Source organism: Prionailurus bengalensis, chromosome B3, assembly GCF_016509475.1.
Source record: "Prionailurus bengalensis isolate Pbe53 chromosome B3, Fcat_Pben_1.1_paternal_pri, whole genome shotgun sequence".
Lineage (NCBI taxonomy): Eukaryota > Metazoa > Chordata > Mammalia > Carnivora > Felidae > Prionailurus > Prionailurus bengalensis.
In genome coordinates, this window is record NC_057355.1 from 139,702,077 (window position 1) to 139,727,573 (window position 25,497).

Sequence of the window (25,497 nt, forward strand, 5' to 3'; positions counted from 1 at the left end):
TTAGATTCAGGATATCAGCACTTTATTGTTTTGCTTCTTTAGGGAATCAGCTCATGAGACTAAAAATGTACCATGACAACCGTGTCACTTAGATCCTCTGACAGTGTAACGAGACCTCCCTTTAGCAGATTTCTTTCCTTCTGGAAAATTCTACGTCACGAAAAATATTTTAGCAGCATCCCATGCTGAAAGCATTTAAGAGGTTCAAGGCTTAAATGTGCAGGGAGCCCCCCTGGGGAGGGACAAAGCCTTTAGAAATCAAATGTTTACCTTTCCACCCACCACTGTTCTAAATTCGGATTCCTACAGAACGTTCCCACTCAGCTAGTCCTGCTGAACCCAAGGCCCTCCAGCCATGGCCCACAGCACCTGCTGCATGGGCCGCCCTCCCCCGGCCAGGTAGAGTGGGAAGGGTGGGCACACCCCAAATTGCTTCCTTCCACAAGGGCGCAAGCTATACAGGAATGCTTTGTGTGTGATCAGAAGGGGGCCTTGCCTTTTGACTGGGGGCCCTTGCAACCCCCAGACCTAACCTTGATGGGGCTTCCTGCTCCATTCTCCACACAGCTGGCTGGCTCTGGGGCATAGTGGGGAGAGCACAGGCCTTGCAAGCAGGCTGCTTGGATCGGACCCCGCCCAGCCCTCTTCCATGACTCTGGGCAAACCGCACCTCTGTTCCCCCATCTGTAAGACGGAGTTGATAGCAATACCTATCTCGTAATGGTAAGGATTCGGTAAAGCTCGTGAACTGTTCCAATCGAACCAACTATGATCCTTACTACCACTGGCACTCCATGAAAGTGAAAGCACGTTGCTAGAGGCCAGGAGACAGGAACGGGGGTTCAGGTTGTAAGCTGGGCTCAGAAGAGGTCAGGTGGCTGGAGGGAGAATGCCAAGAACATGCTAGGGACATGTGGGGGCGGGGGGGGGGCAGGCCAGTGGAGCAGAGAGGTGACACTCGTCTTAACGTGCTCCCTGAAAAAAGGAGTAATTTCAAGTCCCACACATGCTTTGGAAAACCAGGTCTTTGTGGATCTGAATAACTGTCCTGCTTTTTGGCCCCACAGCACTGAATGAAGAAGTCAGCCACTTCGAGAAGCGAAAGCTATTTATTTTGGTATCCACGGTGATGACCTGGGCACGCTCCAAACTCCTGGACCCCGTAAGTAGAGCACTAGCTTTTCCTTTCTGCGACATCCCACCCTTGAGACCCCCTGATGTGTGTGTGGAGAGAACTTTCTCTAGGGCACTGTGTCTTCTTGCACACTCCCGAAGCCCATCCCGGAAAAAGCGTTCAACAGAAATCACGGACCCCAAGCACGCTGAATTCTAGGGGGCCTCGTTGTGCTATGTGCCCCTGAGACAGGAAAAGGAAACTCTACAAATGACACTCGACCATAACCATGCTTACGTATCACTTACACTTCTTATTTGAAGAAGCTCTTTCAGACTTAGACCTGTGTTTCTGCCCCATACCTTCTTGCTCATAGACGGCAAGGAGAATATAAGCAACATGCCGTTGTGATAACAACCCCCAACTTGTTCATATTCGGAGTCCAGACGTCTGACTCACGCCTACCTTCTTTGTCCGCACGGTAACTCAGTATGAACCCTGCCTCGCGGCATTTATTTCCTTTTCTGTGAAGCCCATAGTTCTTACTTTGCAAGAAAATGTGAAACGACAGCCATTCTCCCAGGGGCTGCTTGTTTTCTTTACCGATATCAGGTTTACATTCGCGGCTCTGCCCCAGTGCCTTTGTGCCATGAACTGCCTTTTAGTTTCAGCGCCGAATCACGACGTGATCTTTTAAAGAGACATTTAGGAAGGCAATTCAATGATCACATGCGGTACCTCATTCCATCCGGAAGGATGATAGTATGAACAGCTGTGCTCAAGGTCACCCTCAGGCACCAGCAAGGACAGAGTCAATGCTCCTGGCTGAGAACGGCTGTAATCAGCCGTTGATCCCGAGGCGCATTCGAACGTCAGAGATGTCAGGACGTCAGGGGGAAATGCACACGTTAGAATCAGTGGGATACATTACCTATAACAAGGAGATATTTAGGGATTTATCACACGTCGCCTCAAAGGCCATTTGTTTGTTTAACTGTCTCTCCCTTGGTGAAGCAGGACATGCTTGACGTAGGGCCCTGAGGGTTTCAGTCCTTTTCTGAAAAGTAAAGTTCACTCACCCACTCCATTTGGTTGCCCCCACCTCAAGGGCCAAGCCAGTCGTTGGACCCTGTCGTGGTTGTTTCCCTCAGCATGTACAGCGAAGTGTCTGCTGCAACACAATCATTGGTCACTCGACTGGCTGCAGGCCTGGTTGACCGTGCTCAATGAGTGAGAAACCGCTCGTACTGACTTAAGCAAAACGGGAATGTATTGACTCATAGCTGGTAAGTCCAATGGTGGACTTCAGGCACAGCTGGAACTGGAGGCTTAAACACAATGTCTTCAGACCTCGCTATGCTCTTTCTCTCTTCCGTGGCTTCTTTGGTCCTGAGTAGGCTTTGCTCTCACGTAAGCTCCCCTCCTGTTGGGCCCCAGCAGCTCCCAGGCTTACGTCCCCTGGAGCTTCAATTCTCTTTTCCTCTTCCGTTTTGTCTCATCCCAGGTCTTGAGCCTCAACCTGAGCCGGTCACAGTGGCCAGGGGAACACAGAACTCGGGGTGGGCAGGCCTGGGGTTCTATACTCACTTCTAGAGGCGGGGGTGACTGGCCCCCAAACTACAGGGGCTGAGAGTGGAGAAGAGATGGGTTCTCCAAAGAAAATAGGGGGAAATGGCTGCTGCGTTAGTTCCTAAGCCCTGTGGCACGTCCCCATCCTCCCATTATGGCTCTAACTTATATGTCCGTAAACAGCTCATGATGGACTGACGTGAGGCTTATTAAGGTATAAGGTACATAGAGTACCCATCACCCTCTTCCTCGCACAGTTCTGTGAGTTTTGACAAATGCATATGGTTGTGTAACCACCACAGCAACCAAGATAGAGGACATCTCCATCACCCCCTGAAATTGTCTACCTTGCACCATACAAAAGCTCAGTTCCAGATGGATCACAGAATTCAAAGTGAAGACCAAAACTTTCATTTTTTGAGAAATATTAATAGAATCTATACAGGGAGTCTCTTAAACAGGACCGAGTAATGCGAAATATGAAAATAAAATGAATAAATTGAATTGCAGTGAAGTGAATGAGGCATTTATGGATGAAACGACGCTATGTGTGAGATTTCCTTCGAAATCATCCAGTGGATGAAGAGGTAGATGGGGGCAGAGAGGAAACCAGTTTCGCTATGTAGGAATCTGAATCGAATCAAACGTGAACATCACACAGACCCCAATGGAAGGGTGTTCTATTCAATAACTGGCCTGTATTCTTTAAAGATGGCAATGAGAGAGAGAATTGAAACACTGTTCCAAATAAAGACGATTGAGGCATGGCGGCTCAGGGCCAAACGTGATCCTGGATTGGCATCTGTACCAGAGGAAAAGCGCTATACAGAACATTACTGGGACAGTTGACAAAGTTGGGGCATGGACGACTGCAGATTGGATAGGATTATCCTATCAGTATGAAATTTCCTGAATTTTGTCACTGTACTCCGGTTTCATAGGAGAATGTTCTTAGGAGATACACACTGAAAAGTGAAGAGAAAAGGGGTGTGGTGTATGCAATCTGCTCTCAAATGGTTCAGAAAAAAATAAATAATTTTAATAATTAAAAGCAAAATCTTCACCCAGCCTAGCAAATCCCTCCACAAGGCAGGAGAGAAAAGAAATAGCTTTATTACGGAACAAGCATTAAAATGGAACGTCACGCTTGGCGTAGGCGATCCGCTAAGAGGTTGCAGACGTAGAAGGAAATCTCACCTTTTTCTAGAGTCAAGCAAATACAATCCATTGCATACATGTTTCCTGGTCAACAACAATTAGCTCTTGAGTGAGAGGCCTTGACATCACCATCTGTCACAAATAGTTTGTCCCAGAGTCACCTAGTAATTTGGGTGGCCATCTGTGTTAGCTAATTGGCTTTATCCAGAGGAAAAACAAACCTTTTGTAGCTTTATGACAGGAGGTAGTTTCGGAGCTTAGAGCAAGGCTTCCAGCAAAGTGAGGCTCCTACCTGCCCACCAAAACTGGAAGACAGGGGTCCTCTCTCCGCTGATGTTTACGTTACAATATTTTAAAATTTATCTATTTCGAGAGAGACAGAGACAGCATGAGTTGGGGAGGGGCAGAGAGAGAGGGAGGCAGAGAATCCCAAGCAGGCTCTGCGTTGTCAGTGTGGAGCCCGACTCAGCTCGACCCCATGACCTGAGGCAAAGTTAAGAGTCAGATGCGCTTAACCCACTGAGCCACCCAGGCGCCCCGGGGAAAGTTTATCTCTTATTCATATAGAACATATGACAAGTGTCCCAGATGAATGAGTACGTGTCCTCCCAACTCTGATTCAAGACCCAGACTCCTTCCATTGGATGGCTTGACCATCTCCCAGAATGGCCTCCAGAGCCATGATGCAAATCTATATCAAACCAGGGAGCCCCCCTCCCCACCCCCCGGGGAGAAGTCACAAAAGATCATGCTTGGGGGAACCTTTGCAAGCCAGGCCTGAAGACATGTGCATCCCTTCTCTAAATCCCTTAGGCTAAAACCCAGTCACATGGCCACACCCAACTGCAAGAGAGGCTGGGAGGTGTAATCTCACTTTGTGCCCAGGAAAATCAAGGTGGTCCGGTCTTTGGCACAGAGAGAAGTCTGCCAGGAGACCCCTGGGAAGGGCTCATCTCTGATAAAGAGAGCCTTCAAGGAAGATGCAACCTTCTTCCCTCTGGGAATATTATTGACTGTGGATATGACACTTGGGACTGCTGTTGCCAGTGTTGCTTATAAGCCTGAAGAGGAGGGCCACACAGTGAGTAAGGTAGAGCTCAGAGGGCATCAGAGGAGCAGAGAGGCCCATCACGGGGCACCTGGAGCCACCGGGTTTTTGAATGTTATTTATCGGAGGTCATGAATCCCATCAGTGTTGGGGCCATTTTGAATTTGACTTTCTGTTACTTGTAGCCAAAAGCAACCAAACGGACATAAAACTGTATAAAGAGCATTTTTAATACAAAAGAAGTGTAAATATAGTAGAATATTTTCATTTGTATTTATTTTGACAAGTGGGAAAATCTTAATGTTTCTGGGGCTTTCTTCTTTAGTATCTTTTATTTTTATTTTATTTTATTTTATTTTATTTTATTTTATTTTATTTTAAGTTTAGTTATTTATTTTGAGAGAGCAAGAGAGTGGGAGAGGAGCAGAGGGAGGGAAAGACAGAAACCCCAAGCAGGCTTTGCACTGTCAGCATGGAGCCCGATGCAGGGCTCCATCTCACAAACCTGAGCCAAAATCAAGAGTCCAATGGTCAACCAGCTGAGCCACCCAGGTGCCCCAGTACCTGTTTTAAAAGTATAGCTATGTGTTTGCTTTTTTTTTTAATGTGTGAGTTAAGAGGGGTGAACTTTACTCAACCAAATAATCCAGAGGAAGAAACTGGTGCATTCTGATAGTCACACGGAATAACCAGCCAGGAAAAGGAGTCCAGCAGGTGGGTAGTCCACACACGAAGTGAAACACAGTGACCAACTAAAGAGTGGGTCCCACGCCATATTCCAAGACAACGGATTTCACCCAATATCCTAAACAAAAAGGGGGAGATCACTCTGCAGAGTCAGCTTTTCACCTCCTGGAAGGACGAAGCCTCTAAACAAGCTTATTGATTGCAGTGAGATGCCCAGGAGACAGGCTACGTTTCCAGAAATGCTACCAGACATCGATATGTATCAATTATAGGATAATGGATATAATGCCGACCCAGAGTCGACTCGTCATTGATTGGAAAAGCAGAGATGCAAATAGTTGCAAGGATCTAAAACCTATATGAAAGATACAGGTTATCTATCTATCTATATATAATATATATATATATATATATATATATTAAAATATATTTTACTGGTGTATTTGTAACACGTGACATTTAAGGACTAGAAGGAACACAATCAGGTGATAGTAGCAAAGGTTCATAACGTGAAAGCCAGGTCTCTGTCCCAACCAGGAATCGGGAGGACAACTCAGAAGCTGAAGCCCAGGTTGGTTGACATTCATGGGCGACCGTGCAGCTGGCCAGGGAGGGGGTGATCTTGCTTGTCCGTCAGTCCCAGTCTCAGAATGTTAAGGACGAGTTTGACTGGCCATTGAAACCTGAGCACCAGGGATGTGACCGTGTCTGCAGTAGCCGTGAGGACTGAAGGAAAGACAAATTCTACTAGAAGAGGGATGCTGGGTACCCAGTCACAGGGAGCAGGAGGGTCCATGAGGCAGGTCCTATCGTGACAGCCTGGGGCTGTAGGGATGCCGGGACTCCATTCATCCCGGAGGGAAAGCTGATAGTGAGTAGGATGGCCAAATTTAACAAATACAAGTACAGGATGCCCGGTTAAATTCCAATTTCGTGTTGGGGCGCCTGGGTGGCACAGTCGGTTAAGCGTCCGACTTCAGCCAGGTCACGATCTTGTGGTCCGTGAGTTCGAGCCCCGCGTCCGGCTCTGGGCTGATGGCTCGGAGCCTGGAGCCTGTTTCCGATTCTGTGTCTCCCTCTCTCTCTGCCCCTCCCCCGTTCATGCTCTGTCTCTCTCTGTCCCAAAAATAAATAAAAACGTGGAAAAAAAAATTAAAAAAAAAATTCTAATTTCGTGTAAATGGTGAGTAAATGTTTAGCCTAAGTCTATCCCGTGAGATATTTAAGACATATTTACACTAAAAATTATTTGGTGGTTTATCTGAAATTCAAATTTAGCTGGGTGCCCTGTAGTTCTTCTAGCTACCCTTGATGTGAGCCACTGGACATGCTTTAGAGGTCAGCTTATCCCGTAACATGTACTCATTGAGTGCCTACCATGGACCCAGAATTGTTCCCCTTGAACACTAACTCTCTCCCCGTTTTACTCCCCATGCCAAAACCCCCAATCCACCTGCCCTAGCCTCACTCCCTTCCCCCCACCCAACAACCCATCGTACATCCTGTCAACTCATCACCCAAAATGTGTCATAATCCATCTTGCTTTCTTTGTATCCATGGCGATGTCCTAGACCAAGCCTCAGCCGTTACCACCTTCCATTGTGAAAGCATCCCGGGAACTGGTGCCTCCGTCACCTCCTTCCAATGCAATCTTCAAGGGACAGCCTAAGTGATCTTAAAATATAATTCAGATCATGACTTAGTGCTGCTTAAAATGCTCAAAACCCTTCACTGCTTCCTTATGCTCTTAGTATAAATCTAAACTCCTCCACATGGCCCACAAGCCCTGGTAAACTGCCTCACCTTCCACCAGTTCCCAGCTTGGTCCCCCATCATTTGGGCCCTTCCTCCCATTTCTCCAACCTGCCAACAATCGGGGTCCTCAACCCTGTGTTTCTTCTGTTTCTCTGATTCATTCCTTGTAAACTCAGGGCTCCAATGTTTTGGGTTGATTGTGTAACTTGGACCACTGTGAAGTGGTTGAAAGTCTCCTATTGAACAATGTGTTTTAAAAATCCCCCTCCAGGAGTGCCTGGGTGGGTGAGTCCATTAAGCTTCCGACTTCGGCTCAGGTCACGATCTCACGGTTCGTGAGTTGGAGCCCCGTGTCGGGCTCTGTGCTTACAGCGTGGAGCCTGCTTGGGATTCTCTCTCTCTCCTTCTCTCTGCCCCTCCTCCACTCTCCCTATCTCAAAAGTAGATAAAATAAGCATTTGAAAAAATAAAAAAATAAAATCCTCATCCAACTACTAGGACCTCTAAATCTGGATGGATTTAAAGAAGCCACTCTGTACCATGGGTCTCAGTCTCCTCCTTTGAGTCTCTGTAAGTTTTCATTTTGTGGTTCTGGAAGAATCCTTCCATGCGACTGGGCAGGAGGGTGAGCTGTGGGAGGACTGGACACAATGTGCAGCCCAGTGGACTGCCAAGAAATATTTTTCATCCCTGATTCGCAATGCAAATTGATATTTCACCTTATCTGATGAAGCCTGACATAGAAATTTGCACATGGAATGTTCTTATGAGGTTGATTCGAGGGGAAAGGGCAGTGTGGAAGAGAAAGAAAAACCCATGATTTAGATTAAAACATGAAACTATGTAAGTTGCAAGAACTATTAAGAAATGGGTTATTGAGGGGCGCCTGGGTGGCTCAGTTGGTTAAACATCTGACTTCGGCTCAGGTCATGATCTTGTGGTTCGTAAGTTCAAGCCCTGTGTCGGGCTCTGTGCAGACAGCTCGGAGCCTGGAACTTACTTCCGGTTCTGTGTCTCTCTCTCTGCCCCTTCCCTGCTTGCACTCTCTTTCTCTCTCTCTCTCAAAAATAAATAAGCATTAAAAAATAATTTTAAAAAATCAAAGAAATGTTTACCGAAGGTCTTGATGGAATCCCAGAGACAACCTGACGCTGTCTCTACAAAATAAAAGAAAGACATTTGAATTTTTATTTTGTTTCAATTAAGTATAAATGATAACATTTGGCCAGCTAAAGCATTTTCAAGGAAGTCAAATCACTGTAAAAATAAGCAGTAACTTTTCATATGCTTTATCTGAGCTCTTTGGAACATAGCCGAGCCAGCATCTGGGGCTTAGATGTTTTATGTAGCTCTTAAGTTTCACCCATCCAATCTGGATTTTTTTCTTTCACAGGATGATTCTGAGATCCCGTTTACTGAGGAGGATTATCGAAGAAGAAAGCAACATCCTAATTTTCTGGACCACATCAATGCCGAAAAAATGGTTCTCAAATTTGGAAAAAATGTAAGTCTGGAGTAGTAAGGCATTTAGGGTAAGAGAAGTCCTTTCTGAGGCAGCGCTCAACGCACGTGGCCGGGACTGTTCTCTGTGCCTTACGGACATCATCTCAGCTCGTTAAACACCTCTTTCCTTGTCCTCACACCCACAGGTCTCTGAGCTTCAGGCTCATCCCAAGATGAGCCTTACTTCTGGTTCTGGCTTTGGTCCAGTCCACTAAGTTGAGAGCCTTGTGTTAGGCCCCAGTAGAGCTCAAGCCCTTATCCACTAAGGTGTGGGTCCAAAGAGTCCCTTAGCCCAGAAGAGGCAAATAACTCAGAGTTGGAGTGGGGAAGAGGGGAGCCACATTTCCCCTTTTTCCAGAATCTATCTCATTTGTTTCTTATAACTGAAAAGTGCCTATTAACCTTCCCTGACAAATAAGGCAGAGAGGACATCCGGCAGTTAAACACGTGGCTCAAGTTCACACAACTGTGCGCACAATTCTTGGCCTTGTCTGATCCACTCCTTACAACAACGGTCTTGAATCTGTACATCATTATCCCCATTTCCCGGATGCGGGCACTTCAGGAAAGAGGCATCAAGTGGTACAGCTGTGGTTCAGAACTAGATCCATCAGCCTGTGGGGTTTATTTAATTTTTCTTGATTTCAAAGCTCAGTCTTGCAGTAGAGTTGATCTTGACACAGGCCTGGCCACGAGTTATTAAGATCGACCCATAGCTGAGAAACTCTTGTAAATAATAATACTTCTTAGCCTTCTGTTGCAGCAAAATTTATCATTTGGAGATATATATATATATATATCCTAAACTATTATATTTCCTATCTTTTGTCAAAATAGATGGTAGGAGTGCCTTGGTGATGAATAAGTTTACTACACCTAAGAATTATCAAGGGTTTGCTTACTACGTGCCAGGCACTGTGCTAAATGTTTTACTTCTGGTAATCCTCATGGGTTTACTTCTGGTACATCCTATATAATCCTCAAAATTCTGTGAACCAGGTGCTGGTACCTTCATCCTCCTTTAACTTAGGTAGAATTTATATAGAACCCCCAAACTTCTAAAGGTTCCATCCACTATGTTTTTCCTGGGAGCAGAACACCCACAGTAGGGATATGTAACAATGGTTCCAAGGTGACACCTAGTGGGCTCAGAGGATATTACAACGGGAACTTTGTCCCCACCTTCTGTCCTATTAAAACCAAAAAAAATAAATAAATAAAATAATTTTTTTTTTATTCTGGCAATGCAAACACCACAAGTATAAAATATTTGAAGAAAATAATATAGGATTCAAAGTTCTAGCCCCTTTTCTACCATTAATTTATGACCTTAGCTAAGTCATTAACACTTTGGAGTTAAAATAAATGAATAAAGGCACTGGACTAGACAGGTCTAAATTTCTTCCACTTCCAAATCTTGTGAGTATATTATTTTATTGAGCTTTGAGCTTTGCCCCAGGTAGAGAATCCATGATTTCTTTTTTTTTTATATTAAAAAATTTTTTTAATGTTTATTTATTTTTGAGAGAGAGAGACAGAGAGAGACAGAGAGAGAGAGACAGAGAGTGAGTGGGGGAGGAACAGAGAGAGAGGGAAACACAGAATCCAAAACAGGCTCCAGGCTCTGAGCTGTCAGCACATGACCTGAGCCGAAGTCTGACGCTTAACCAACTGAGCTTCCCAGGTGCCCCAAGAATCCACGATTTCTTGATTATTTATACCAAATTATGTAGAAGAAAACACACACAAACATAATTGATGTGACTAAAAGTGTAAAATGGAGAAATACTATCATTTTCATATCTGTTTTCTTATAGAAACATTAAATTTATTTCACGCTCTAAATAAAACAATCAAAACTTTATTGAAAAAATTCATTCTAGGGGCGCCCGGGTGGCTCAGCTGAGCACCCAGCTCTTGATTTCACCTCAGGTCATGATCTCACGGTTTGCAGAATCAAGCCCCGAGTCAGGCTCCGTGCTAGGTGGCGACTGCTTGGGATTCATTCTCTCCCTCTGCCCCTCCCCCACCAGCTTGCTCTCTCTTGCTCTCTCAAAATAATTTTTTATTTTTATATAAAATATATTTTATATAAAAATATATTTTAATATGTTTATATTTTAAATATATTTACATAAAATATATTTTAATATATTTATATTTTAAATATATTTATATTTTATATAAAATATTATATATATGTATATATATTATATATATATAGTATTCCCAGCTTTCTTAATTAGTCTTTACTGAACAATTAATAAAATCAGGTTGATCTGGCCAACTTGGTCATCTCAATGACACTATTTAAAAAAAATGTTTTTTTTTAATTTTAGAGAGAGAACGAGTGCATGAGCAGGGGAGGGGGAAAAGAGAGAGAGAGAGAGAGAGAGAGAATCTTAAGTAGGCTCCCTGTTCATCTTGGAGTCCGATGTGAGGCCCTGTCCCATGACCCCGGGATCATGACCTGAGTCAAAATCGTGAGTCAGACGCTCAACTGACTGAGCCATCCAGGCGCCTCTCAATGACCCTATTTTAAACCTAGTGTTTTGCATTGGTCGATTGAACCTTAGAAGTAAACTTTAACCCATTCATTTAACACATGTGTACCAGGCACCGTGGCTAAGAGCTGGCCTCCCGGCCACGAACAAGCAGTTGAGGTCTTGGCACTCCTGAGGCTGGCTGTCCGATGCTCTTCTGCTGACCACACCTGCAGCCATCACATTCATATTTATGTACCACCTAAATGTATGTAGTAATATATGTAGTCCCCCCGAAGGCGGACTTATTTAGTTTTCTGAGACAAAGGGGGAGCCCTGATAATTATACAAGTTGCTTAAATAGTTGTGATTTGCCTAACACTCAACATGGCTTGAACTGGGTGCCTCCATCTTTAAATGAGTCACACCGATTATTTAGAATATTTTAGGGGCACCTGGGTGGTTCAGTCGGTTCAGTGTCAGACTTCGGCTCAGGTCACGATCTCATGGTTTGTGAATTTGAGCCCCGCATCGGGCTCTGTGCTGACAGCTCAGAGCCTGGAGCCTGCTTTGGATTCTGTGTCTCCCTCTCTCTCGCTCTCTCTCTCCGCCCCTCCCTGCTCATGCTTGTTTCTCTCTCAAAAATAAATACACATTAAAAATTTTTTTTAATATTTTAAAATATTGTTAAAAATACAAGTATATTGACTTTAATTAGTATTTTAAATTAACCAGAATTGCCTGTCTATCTTGCAAATTACTTCAATCATTAAGTCGTCCCTGAATACCACTTAATTGTGGGGTATTGTGTACATAGTCCCTGAAAAAATGGTCACCTGTCAGATCTCGATGGCAATGTATGAAATTTACTGTAATAATTTGTGTACCACACTGACTTTTGATGCTTGTATTCTCTGGCGAACCCAAGTTGCTCATGATAATTTTTTAATAAAAAATATTTCCAGGGCTGCTTGACTGGCTCAGTCAGTAGAGCATGAATAACTCTTGACCTCAGGGTTGTGAGATCAAGCCCTACATTGGATGTAGAGCTCACTTAAAAAAAAAAAAAAGTGGGGCGCCTGGGTGGCGCAGCCGGTTGAGCGTCCGACTTCAGCCAGGTCACGATCTCGCGGTCCATGAGTTCGAGCCCCGCTTCAGGCTCTGGGCTGATGGCTCGGAGCCTGGAGCCTGTTTCTGATTCTGTGTCTCCCTCTCTCTCTGCCCCTCCCCCGTTCATGCTCTGTCTCTCTCTGTCCCAAAAATAAATAAACGTTGAAAAAAAAAATTTAAAAAAAAAAGTTTCTGGATTTGCTTTGATAATGCCATATTGGAGATTTTTGCACTTAGATTCAAGATGATAAGTGAAAATGGCTTATAGTCTGCCTTTGTCATACTGTCTCTTTCCTGTTTTAGTTTCCTGGTTTTACTATTCCCATACAAATTGAAAACAAAATTTACTGTTTTCTTGTAATTTATATGAAATTGGGCATATCTCTTGAATATTTGGTACAATTTGCCTATAAAACGATCTTGGACTGGGTGAAGGCAGTCGTGGGTTTTGGGGGCAAGAAACTAGCCCTTTAGGCTAAGTTTTCAAATTAACTGGCAAAAGTTGCCCATAAGTCTCTCCTAAGATGTCTTTTAAATTTCTATTTGTAGTTTAGTCTCCCTTTTCAGGACGAATATTGTCCTGCTTTCCCACTCTTTTGGTGCCCATGAGGAAGAGCCTGGGTATCCTCCCCAAAGGCTGTCTTCTTGCCGGCACCTGTTACCCCGGGGCTTGAAGCTCAATTGGGTTAGGTGATTGGTGGCTGTGTCAGGGGCGTGGTCACGTCATGTTGACCCCACCTCCCTCTCGTTGCTCTGGGCTACAGCTGTAACGTAGCTGCATTCAGCGTTGCTGAATTCAATGTTACTGTGCCTGCATTCAGCGTTCAGCGTCTTCATGCCCTAAGTGTTGCAGGGGCAGCCCCCCAGGGGAGAACCAACCCATAGTTTTCTGGTGCTGCCTGTGCCTGGTTGGGAAAATGTGTCTTATTCTGGAGTCCAGGATTAGGAAGCCCCTCATCCCTGCTCAGCTAAGTAATGTCCTCTAGCCTAAACCACACCAGTAATAAAGTTGTGACTTGGAGATCCATCTGCCTTTTTACAAAGTTTTAATCTCTTTAATCTTAAAAAAAAATTGTGTTTAATTTTTATTTTTGAGAGAGAGAGAGAGCAAGCAGGGGAGGTGCAGAGAGACAGGTGGGGCAGAGCATTCAAAGTGGGCTTGGTGCTGACAGCAGAGAGCCTGATACAGGGCTTGAACTCACAAACCCACGAACCACGAGATCATGACCTGAGCAGAGTCACTTAACCAACTGAGCCACCCAGGCACCCCAAATATTTTTAAATGTTTATTTTTATTTACTTATTTTGAGAGAGAGAGAGAGAGAGAGAGAGTGAATCAGGGAGGGGTAGAGAGAGAGAGAGGGAGAGAACCCCAAGCAGGCTCTGAGCTATCAGTGTCGAGCCCAACAGGGGGCTCGATTCCATGAATGGGGAGTTCATGATCTGAGCTGAAATCAAGAGTTGGACACCTAACCAACTGAGCCATCCATGTGTACGTAAATCTTTTTTAAATCTTCAGAACTCCAAAAGGAAAAAGTGTCTGTTTCAGCAACTCAAACTCCAATGTTGCTGTTTATTTGTCTTACCCTTCTTTTCTTCATCAATCTGAATCAATTTTTTTTATATTTTAATGTTTATTTATTTTTGAGAGAGAGACAGAGCATGAGCAGAGGAGGGGCAGAGAGAGAGGGAGACACAGAATTGGAAGCAGGCTCCAGGCTCCAAGCTGTCAGCACAGAGCCTGATGCAGGGCTCAAACTCACGAGCTGCGAGATCATGACCTGAGTGGAAGTCGGACACTTAACCAACTGAGCCACCCAGGCACCCCTGAATCAATTTTTCAATTTTATTATTCTTATCAAAGAGGTAGTTTTTGCTGTGTTCTGCTATTTCTTTGTTTTTTAAGAAATCAATTTCTCTGTCTTTATTATTCTTCTTTCTAATTTGCGTTTATGCTGTTTTGTTTTAGAAGCTAAGTTTATTAATATTCAGTCTTTGTTTTTCTAATATAACCACTTAATGCCACAAATTTGCTACCAAGTATAATTTTAACAGCTTTCAAGTTTTGAAGTGCCATCAATGGTATTTGTATTATTATTAATTTCTACAAATTTTCTATAGTCTATTAGAACTTGGGAAGCAGTGCTGTGAATTATTGAGAAATGGTTTCTTAAATTTCCAGATATCTAGAGAAGGTGTTATCTTTTTGTTGTTCATTTCTAACTTAATTGCTTTTTGGTCAGAGAATGTGGTCTGGGGTGGTCAGAGAATTTGGTCATGAGATTCTTTGCTACATAGTACATGGCCTGTGTTGTTTTTATTTTAAATTCCACATGGACTTGAAAAACCTGTGTATTTCAAACTGTGTGGAGTTTCTATATATGTCTACTTAGGTCAAGTTTCTTAATGGTGTTTTGCATATCTTACTAGTTTGGGGTCTCCTGAGTTTATCAATTACTGACAGGGATATACTATGGAGTACATTTATCCATATCTCCTTGATATCATGTTAGATTTTTGGCTTGTTCATTTCAAGGCACAGTCTTGTAACCCCTTCAGAGTGTTCGACATTGCCAGAATGAAACTATAAAATCTGTTTATTTTTTCTTAATAACTGAGAGCAGGACAATATCTCCAGCCAAGTCCACAGCTTTCCAGACCATTCTCAGGTATTAATGGAGTCTTTTCTAGTCTTACAAAGGCTCAGACAAGTTTAATACTAAAGCTATCAGTCTACCATTTAATTTTAAACTTCTCTCCTGCTAGCTCAGCCTGACTCAGGCTCTGATGAATGCAGTGGGGAGGGAGGCTAGGATGTGGTCAACTCTCTTCCTCCACCTTAAATCAGCAACCTTGACTCCTCTCTGTTCCTTACTCTACACCTGCCTGTTCTTCATCATCATCTCTGTTGTCACCACCCTCATCATCGTGTTTGTTTCCTTTGTTTCCCATGCCTTTATTTTTTCATCAGTACAAACATATTTATTCCACAATCTCTGCTCATTTCTACTCTTTTTTTTTTAATTTTTTTAACTTTTTTTTTTAATTTATTTTTGAGACAGGGAGAGACAGAGCATGAACAGGGGAGGGTCAGAGAGAGGGAGACACAGAATCTGAAACAGGCTCCAGGCTCCGAGCTGTCAGCCCGGAGCCCGACGCGGGGCTCGAACTCACGGACCACGAGATCATGACCTGAGCCGAAGTCGGCCGCTTAACCCACTGAGCCACCCAGGCGCCCCATACTCTTTCTTTTTTTTGATGCTTATTTATTTTTGAGAGTGAGAGAGAGACACGGAGCATAAGCAGGAGAGGAGCAGAGAAAGGAAGACACAGAATCCGAAGCAGGCTCCAGGCTCCAAGCTGTCGGCACAGAGCCCGACGCGGGGCTCAAACTCACGGACCACGAGATCATGACCTGAGCCGAAGTCGGCTGCTCAACCGACTGAGCCACCCAGGCACCCCAATGTTTTATTTTTGAGAGAGAGAGAGAGAGAGAGAGAGAGAACGGGGGAAGGGCAGAGAAAGAGAGAGGGACAGAGGATCTGAAGCAGGCTCCGGGCTGTCAGCACAGAGCCCGATGCAGGGCTTGAACCCACGAACTGTGAGATCATGACCTGAACCAAAGTTGGCCGCTTAACCCACTGAGCCACCCAGGCGCCCCATACTCTTTCTTTTTTTTGATGCTTATTTATTTTTGAGAGTGAGAGAGAGACACGGAGCATGAGCAGGAGAGGAGCAGGGAAAGGAAGACACAGAATCCGAAGCAGGCTCCAGGCTCCGAGCTGTCGGCACAGAGCCCGACGCGGGGCTCAAACTCAGAAACTGTGAGATCACGACCTGAGCTGAAGTCGGACGTGTAACCGACTGAGCCACCCGGCGCCCCTCTGCTAATTTATTTTCTGAAGGCAGTGCAAGTCTGATTTCATTTGTGGTGGATTGTTTGTTCCCTCATAAGTTTTATAATTTTGGTTTGTGAGTTCATCTTTAGTAAGGTCTTTTTCTACAAAGTCACTATTAATAAACATATTTTCTGGCAATTTACGGAACTCCAATTATAAAAATAATCCTGTAATTTGACATGGATTTTTTTTTTAAATAGCATCACTTTAAATTGTCGACATTGGTTTCTTAATAGCTCATCGCCCCTAAAAACCTCATGTAGATGAGTTCTCAGGGGAAAGGGAGCTAATGTGAAGTCTGTGTTCACCAAAAGTGCTGCTATAAAAGTCTCAAGGATGTTCATGAGTCGGGTGCCTTCAGGATTCATCATGGTCAGTGGGAAATGGGAATTCACCATGTGAACATGCCTTACAGTTTGTTATTGGCTTCACGGTCAATGCTATGCCCTCAAACCAGCACACCTCTGCTACCATAAGTCACCACTCTTGCCCCAGCGTTGTCCCTTTACTGGGGCTTTAAGGGACAAGGGAGGTCCCTGGGTGGGGGTAGCAGGGGCTTTATATCTGCCTCTCTGAAGTGCTCTAAAGAGTCTCACTGCCTAAAATGCTTTTTATGTTACTTTTTGGCTCTGGAATATCTGGATTAAGCAGGGAATTTATTTATTTATTTATTTTTTCAACGTTTATTTATTTTTGGGACAGAGAGAGACAGAGCATGAACGGGGGAGGGGCAGAGAGAGAGGGAGACACAGAATCGGAAACAGGCTCCAGGCTCTGAGCCATCAGCCCAGAGCCCGACGCGGGGCTCGAACTCACGGACCGCGAGATCGTGACCTGGCTGAAGTCGGACGCTCAACCGACTGCGCCACCCAGGCGCCCCTAAGCAGGGAATTTAAATGTGAAAGACAAACCTTTGAAAAGTACAAGGCCAAGGTTAAAATTCTCCAGGGAGCGTTTTTCCTTCCAAAGCCTTGGCTAGGTTGGACATGATTCTTTCTCGCCCTCTTCTGTCACAGGGAGGACTTCCTTCTAAGGTCACCCTTTTGTTGTGAATGCACCCTTCATACTGTGGCCCAACTCTCTGCTCTCCCCACTCTTGTTTTCACTTCTGGTTTTTTTTTTTTTTAAGTTTTTATTTATTCATTTTGAGAAAGAGAGAGAGAGCACGCACACACATGAGCAGGGGAGGCAGAGAGGGAGAGAGAGAATCCCAAGCAGTCTCCGCACTGTCAGCTCAGAGCCCAGTGAGGGGCTTGAACCCACAAACTGTGAGACCACGACCTGAGCTGACATCAAGAGTCGGACGCTCAACCCACTGAGTCACTTCTGTTTTTGGTTCCTTAGCGGGTAGCTCTTATTTCCTTGAGAATTCTGCCTTGCTGGCAGGATACGAGTGGCATCTTATTTGGCATTTTTTGGTATTCGCGCTAGGAGGCTTTAGATTTTTTAATCCACCACCTGGAGCAGAAGAGACTCATTTTCCCGACAGAGTTTCTGGACCCAGTTCCAACGTGTGTGTGCGCACACCCTGGGAGGGGTTTTCCACGAGGCAAAGACAGTCTCGGCACCAGCGGGGTGTCCTACATTTCAACTAAATTCTGACACTATCTTCCTGGAGGTGACGTCAGATCCCGCTAGGGCTCAGCCCTGCAAGCCTGCCCCCTGCCTCTTCAGACACCAGTTGTGTTGTGGGGTCGTCGAGCGCAACGGTCAAGAAAGAATTCTTGAGACGGTGTATGTAACGACTTAGTAAGTTTATTTAAGTAGCATGGGGACAGGACCCGTGGGCAGAAAGGGCTGCACTTTTTCTGTACGAAGCTGGTGGTTATATGCTGAGTGCTCAAGGGGGTGGGGACGTGCAGGAAGTATGAGATCAGAAATGCTGCTTCGAATTTCTACTGGTGAAACTACTTTCACGAGATTTCTCTGGTGCGTATCATTCAGTTCAATATTAACTGTCAGTGAAATACACGGGCAGTCATGAGACCCTAGAAGAATGTAGCAACCCGTATATGTTTGATCCTTATCAAAACTGTGCAGGCTATAGGTCAGCCTTCTCAGCTAAAGGTGAACATTTTTCTGCTTTTACCCTCTTCAGTTGCAAGCCCAAGTTGTCACCTGTGCTTCTGACCAACCCATATGGGTTGGAGGTTCCAATGACCCCACTCACCTCCCCCACCTTAGGTTTGAATAGTTTGCTAGAGTGGCTCACAGAATTCAGAGAAACATTTTACATACTAGATTACCAGTTTGCTATAATAAAAGAATATAACTCAGGGGCACCTGGGTGGCTCAGTTGGTTAAATGCCCAACTCTGGATTTCGGCTCAGGTCACCATCCTACGGTTCATGAATTCGAGCCCCATGTTGGACTCTGTGCTGACAACGCAGAGCTTGCTTGAGATTCTCTCTCTCCCTCTCTCTCTGCCCCTCCCCTGTTCACTCTCTTGCCCTCTCTCGCTCTCTCTTTCTTTCTCAAAAATAAATAAATACACTTTTAAGAATATAACTCCAGAAGAGCCAGATGGAAGAGATCCACAGGGCAAGGGATAGAGAAAGTCATGGAGTTTCCCTACTCTTCCCGAGTCTGCACACATTTCACCAATCTAGAAGCTATCCAAGCCTCCTTTTGGGCTCTTACGGAGACTTCATCATGTTTGAGTAAATCGGTGGCCATTGGTGACTGAACTCCTCTCCACCCCTCACCCCTCCCTGGAGGTGGTACAGGAGTTGGAAGTTCTGACCTTCTGGTCACAAGCTTGGCGCTTCAGGCAATCAACCCACATCTCCAGATTGGGTCCAAAAGTCACCTGATTGACATAACAAAAGACACCTTGATCACTCTATGGCTTAGGACATTCCTGTAGTTGTAGGAACTCAGTGCCAGATATGGAGATGAAAACCGAATATATGTATCTTGTTATGAATCACAATATCACATGTTGTAGTGTGGCCCATTCCTAGAAACTCTGTATGTGTGTCCGCCTCCCCTACTGGGTAAGTAAAGATCATCATGGAAGGACCCATTTTTATATCTCCCTTCTTCTGTAGGTGCCAGTATAGTGCATGGAGGTGTTAAGGTGTCACACATAATCGTCTCTGGCTTTTAGTTAATTAAAAGTCCCAGGGGTGCCTGGGTGGCTCAGTCGGTTGAGCGTCCGACTTCGGCTCAGGTCATGATCTCGCGGTCTGTGAGTTCGAGCCCCGCGTCAGGCTCTGGGCTGATGGCTCAGAGCCTGGAGCCTGCTTCCGATTCTGTGTCTCCCTGTCTCTCTGCCCCTCCCCCGTTCATGCTCTGTCTCTCTCTGTCTCAAAAATAAATAAACGTTAAAAAAAAAAATTAAAAAAAAAAACAAAAAGTCCCAGAGCGCCTGGGTGGCTCAGTCGGTTAAGCATCTGATTCTTGTTTTGGCTCAGGTCATGATCTCCTAGTTCGTGAGGCTCTGTGCTGACAGTGTGGAGCCTGCTTGGGATTCTCTATCTCTGTCTCTATCTCTGTCTCTGTCTCTGTCTCTCTCTGTCTCTTTGCTCCTCCCCTGCTCACGCTCGATCTCTCTCTTTCTCAAAATAAATAAATAAACTTAAAAAAACGTACCAAACCAATTTTAATAGTGGTCAGAAGCATTCATATAGTACTCATTCTAGCCACGAAAATAATCTGGTTTGGTATGATTAATAATATTACATTTAGCTTTTCTCCTGTACTTTATCTAATAGGTCAAAAAATTCGCGACTTACGTGGTTGCTGCTGGACTTCAGTATGGAGTGGAAGGAGGCATCTTACATTATTTTTTCAAGGTATGAGTTTTCAGTGACTGAAGTTTTTTTTTTTTTTAAAGCATTTTACCGTAAGGTTATACAATTTGAAGATTTTTTTTTTCTATTTTCCTTTCCTGTTACTAACAATTCGTATTTACCACACTCTCGGCATAATAAGGGAACAAGATGGATCTCCTTTCATTCATGAGACAAACGTGGATGCCTCCCATGGGCCGGAAACCATTGTAGATTCGGGAAATCCGCTGCCGTAATAAAATCCCTGCGTTTGTGGGGCTTGGATTCCGGTGGGGCAGAGGAGGAGAGTAGTAGACAAGGGCCAACTTAGCCAGTACACGTTGAGTATTTCAGCTGTTGAAAAACAAAATGGAAAGCAACAAAGCAGAGAAAGGTAGAGAGCCGGCGGTAGGGCTAGGAGGTTGTATCTTGGATATGATGGTCGGGGAAAGCCTTTCTCATGAGGGGACATGTGAGCAGCAAGTGAAAAGGGAGGCGGCTCCTTCGCTTTCTGGGGGAAAGGCAGCGGGAACTCTAAGCACAAAGACTGGAGGCAGCAATGTGTGGGCTGTGTTAAGGGACAGCAAAAAGCTGCGTGGGGCCGAAGTGTGGGACAATGGTAGGTGATGATGTCCATTTGTAGTCTCTCCTTATCGGTTCTCACCTACCCCTCACCCACCTGACCGCTGAATGTTGACTTTCTCAGGTTCCTGCCCCAGACCCTCTGGTCTTCTCTGTCTACACTCTTTCCCTGGGTGGGTCTGTCCATTTCCGTGACTGGGGCCAATGACTCTCAAACATAAGTTTCTCCAGCAGGGCTCTCTCCTTAGTCCTAGCTCTGTACATCTGGCTGCCTATTTATTCGACACCTCACTTTGGATGGTTCACAAACCCAAACTCCACCTACGGTCACCCCCAAACCTGCCGTTCCTCTAGGACCTCATCTCCGAAAATGGGACCTTCTTCCACCCAGCTGCACCAACCACAACCCAACCCCTCCCTCCTTCTCATCCATCACGAAACCCCCCAGTACTGTAGAGCCAACCTCCCCAGTACCTGCCTTCTCTCCAACCGTGCTCCCCCAGTCCTCCACCCACGGGCTGGGGAGGGCAGACATCTCTTGTCTGCACAACTGTCCTGACCTCCACCTTCCCGTTTCAACTCTTAATCCCCATCATTCTTTCTAGTGGCAACAAAAGCAAATCTGATGTCAATTCTTCGGTGGTTTACTGCTTCAAATCCAACGGTCTACTGCTTAAAGTTCTTCAGTGGTTTTGCAGAGTCCAAAATATCTTACAAGATCCAGTGGTTTGCTGTGGCCCCCACGCCTACCTCTTTGACTGTTTAAAAGTCACTTAAGGGGCTCCTGGGTGGCTCAGTCGGTTAAGTGTCCGACTTTCAATTTCAGCTCAGGTCATGATCTCGGGGTCGTGAGACTGAGGCCCGCATTGGGCTCTGCAATGACAGCTTGGAGCCTGCTTTGGATTCTGTCTCTCCCTCTCTCTGTCCTTCCCCTGCTCTTTTGCTCATGTGCTCTCTCTCTTTCAAAATAAATAGACTTTAAAAAAATAAAAGCAATTTAAAATAATCTAGTACCTGACAGCTGAACAATACCCAGACTGTCTATTTACTGAAATACCTAATGCAGGGAAAAGACAAGGACTTGGACCCTGAAGACCAGGGTTCAAATCCAGGCTCCCCAACTCATCAGAAATGTAGCCTCCTGCAGAATACTTTATCAACTAAGCATTTCATCTATGAACTGATACTAATTATCCCTGGCCCTGTGGGAGGAATTTTAGACTTGAATTCACATTTTTTGGTAAGAGTGGAAGGTGTCACGCATATGAAAACATTTCCTTTCTGTATAGACGCCATGCAGATGACTCCTGAAGAGAGCCAGGAAAGATAGATTTCTTGTAAAGTATTTCAGCCCTGAGGTTACACTATTTCTCTTAATAGGACTCGATCAGCAACTAAATCCCATCAGAACTGGTTTTCAGGGGCGCCTGGGTGGCTCAGTCTGTTGAGCGTCCAGCTTCGGCTCAGGTTCTGATCACACAGCTTGTGACTTCGAGCCCCCATCAGGCTCCATGCTGACAGCTCAGAGCCTGGAACCTGCTGCTTCGGATTCTGTGTCTCCCTGTCTCTCTGCCCCTCCCCTGCTCTCTCACTCTCACTCTCTCTCTCTCTCTCTCTCAAAAATAAATAAACATTAAAACAATTTTTTTTAATAAAAAAAAGAAAGAACTGATTTTCAAAACATCCCCTTAGGCGATGACTTCATCAGATAACTGGGTCTCTCGGATGCCCCTGACTATGGCTGTGTGTGTGAGCCATAATAGTTATGTATAACCAGGGAAAATACGCTTTTGCTTTTCTTTTAGATGGCTTGGTTGGGTGAGGTCCCTGCGTTGCCGGTGTTTGGAGACGGAACAAATGTAATCCCAACAATCCATGTTCTTGATCTAGCAGGGTAAGTATCGTCCTAGAGATACGACTTCCCTAGAAGTAATTGACTAACGTGCTGGTGTTGGAGTGAGCCTGGAGTGAGCACTTACACACGCCAAGACCCTCACGTGTGTTATTGTATTTATTCTTGGCAACGACCCTATGCAGAAGGTGTGGTTATTATCTCCAGTTTGCATCTGGTGGAATAGGGTCCACCATCTAAAAGTGCTCTACTTTGGGGGCACCTGGGTGGCTCAGTCGGTTAAGCGTCCGACTTCGGCTCAGGACATGATCTCGCGGTCCATGAGTTTGAGCCCTGCGTCGGGCTCTGTGCTGACAGCTCAGAGCCTGGAGCCTGTTTTGGATTCTGTGTCTCCCTCTCTCTCTCTGACCCTCCCCCATCATGGGGGGAGAACAGAGGGGATTAAGAACAGAGCTCTGTCTCTCTCCGTCTCAAAAATAAATAAACGTAAAAAAAAAAAAAATTAAAGTGCTGCACTTCGGATGACAAGTTCAAGGTCATCTTTTAGACTGTTCTCCCACAGAACAGCATGCCTTCCAATTCGGGAAAAGATAAGACTGTGTTATGGGCATTCTGGGGACCTACTCTCTTGTTCCTCTGTCTCAGGTGAGAGTGTTGTGTCCAGCCTACCAACTTAATTAAGTTCCAGAAATCAGATCGCAAATTCTAAACCTGAAGCAGGTGTTTTTGGCAATCGTAGGCCACTTGAGCACACGTGTTTCACACTCACACTGTATCCCAGCGCTAGGCTCCAGACACGTCTGGAGAGCCTTCCTCTTTGCAGACCCTGACTTGGACACTGGGGTCAGAGAGAGGGTTCGCTGTATTTATGGTTTATCACTTCTACATTTTAGGTTCTGGGGGCTTTATTCTACTGCCCTGTTGCACCCCCCTCCACCCACCCTCCCAGCCCCCCCCCCCCCCCCCCCGCCAGGAGTGAGCAGTTTCAGCCCCTTCCCTGAGACTCTGGCTTCTAGATTCCAGTGGTCATTTAGGCAATTAGTCGTAATCCCGGGTGGGTTTACAAATTTACTGGGAAACCATGAAGCTTAGATTTCAAGACCCCCACCGCTACGTGGGTCTCTTCCAAGGTCCTAAATTTAAGTTTTATTATTTTTCTTAAAGAGGGGTCCTCCAAATTATATAAACTCCAGACTGCATGCAAAACCTAGATCTATTCGAGCCAACATGTAACACTGGACATGGAAACGCTGAAACGTACCCTTCTTTCCAGCGGACACTTTACATTATTACATTATTAGGTTTTAAAGATGTGAAAGAATCCTTTACATTATGAACACAAAATACCGGAGCGCCTGGGTGGCCCAGTCATTTGGGTGTCCGACTCTTGATTTCGGCTCAGGTTATGATCCCAGGGTCGTGAGATTGAGCCCTGAGTCAGGTTCTGCGCTAAGCGTGGAGCCTGCTTCAGATTCTGTGTCTCCCTCTCTCTCTGCCCCTCCCCTGCTTGCACTCTGTCTCTCTCAAAAACAAATAGACATTAAAAAATAATAATATGGGGGTGCCTGGGTGGCTCAGTCGGTTAAGCGTCTGACTTCGGCTCAGGTCATGATATCACGGTTCGTGAGTTCAAGCCCCGCATCAGGCTCTGTGCTGATGGCTCAGAGCCTGGAGCCTGTTTCCGATTCTGTGTCTCCCTTTCTCTCTCTGACCCTCCCCCGTTCATGCTCTGTCTCTCTCTGTCTCAAAAAATAAATAAACGTTAAAAAACAAAAAACAAAAAAAAAGAAAAAATAATAAGATGGGGATAACAACGGTACCTGCCTGGTAGACTTGTGAGAAGCCAGGGAGGGAACACCCAGAAAGCCCACGGCACAGCCTTCGCCCAGAGGCGGGCCCTCGGATGTTGGCAATCGTGACTGACCCAGGGCAGGAAATCTTAGCCCCTTGACCTGCCTCTTAGCGCCACGCAGTTCCCCAAAGACAGCCACGGCTTCTCTGAATCTGTGTCTGACTTTGTGAAACCCCCTCTCCGGAGCACTTGAGAGACTCCCAGGAGCCATTGGGTGAGCAGACTTCACAAACTGAAGTCCTGCTGGTCGTCAGGTGCCCTTTGTTGCGCACTGGGAGAGTCTGGAGGCAGACGGATGGCCCCTCAACTCCTGGCCTTTCTACTTTCCCAGCGGCTCTTCAGCCCCGGAAGTGTCACTGGACTTTACCCGCTCCCCCGTCCGTAGAGATTGCCATCCCTCCCTCCCCCCCGCCCCCAGCCGACCACATTAGCCATGGAGGGAGATGCTGGCTGGCCCATGGCGGAGGTGGTCGGTGAACCCTACTTGACCACATCTCTTTTGCTTCCTCCCCTCTGGCGATGGCTTCTCCTGGTGGGCGGCAGAGTAATTCAAAACATAATAGACCACGTGCCAAAGCTTCACTACCTGGTTGCTGTGGACGAGTCCATTCACACCCTGGAAGACTTGGTCAAGGTACAGCTGTTTCATCCCATATTTGACGGCATTTCTTAAATTGTCTCACCCCCTGACGTATAGCCATGGAATCGGGTGCGCCGGCAAGCCTGGGGGCTCCCCAAACGGAAGAGCCTCAAAACCAGAGTCACTATCTGCGTTTGCCGTGTGTGTGCTGGGAAATTTACCATCAAGATGGCCTCTCTCCAGGCTGCACGGAAGAAAGTAGGAGAGGCCACTGTGGGGACAAGACACACACGAATCACACACGGGGTCACTAAAATGTTTCTGGGACACTTGCCCCAAAGTCCTGACATGGTCGGGTTCCTCAAACCTACTGGCAGCTTCCAGAGGCCCTAGGTCTGGGGCGGGGAGGGGTTCCCCTCTCCAAGCCAGGCCGCTTGTCAACCTGGAGCCCAGCTAGCACAGTGAGTGTGGCCTTCCTCCAACCACCCCCTGCTCATCTTTAACATTCAGCTCAGATCTCCTCCTCTGCACC

At 45.7% G+C, this 25,497-nt stretch overlaps 1 protein-coding gene across 1 annotated transcript in view; it reads left to right on the forward strand.

Annotated features, from left to right (window-relative positions):
* Positions 1-25,497, forward strand: part of AK7 (adenylate kinase 7) — a 69,538-nt gene that overhangs the window by 16,438 nt on the left and 27,603 nt on the right. Inside the window, exons 5-9 of the mRNA XM_043554558.1 lie at positions 1,068-1,162; positions 8,725-8,835; positions 20,043-20,123; positions 22,487-22,575; positions 24,929-25,019. Coding sequence (XP_043410493.1) covers positions 1,068-1,162; positions 8,725-8,835; positions 20,043-20,123; positions 22,487-22,575; positions 24,929-25,019 — 467 coding nt within the window. The remainder of the gene's footprint in view (positions 1-1,067; positions 1,163-8,724; positions 8,836-20,042; positions 20,124-22,486; positions 22,576-24,928; positions 25,020-25,497) is intronic.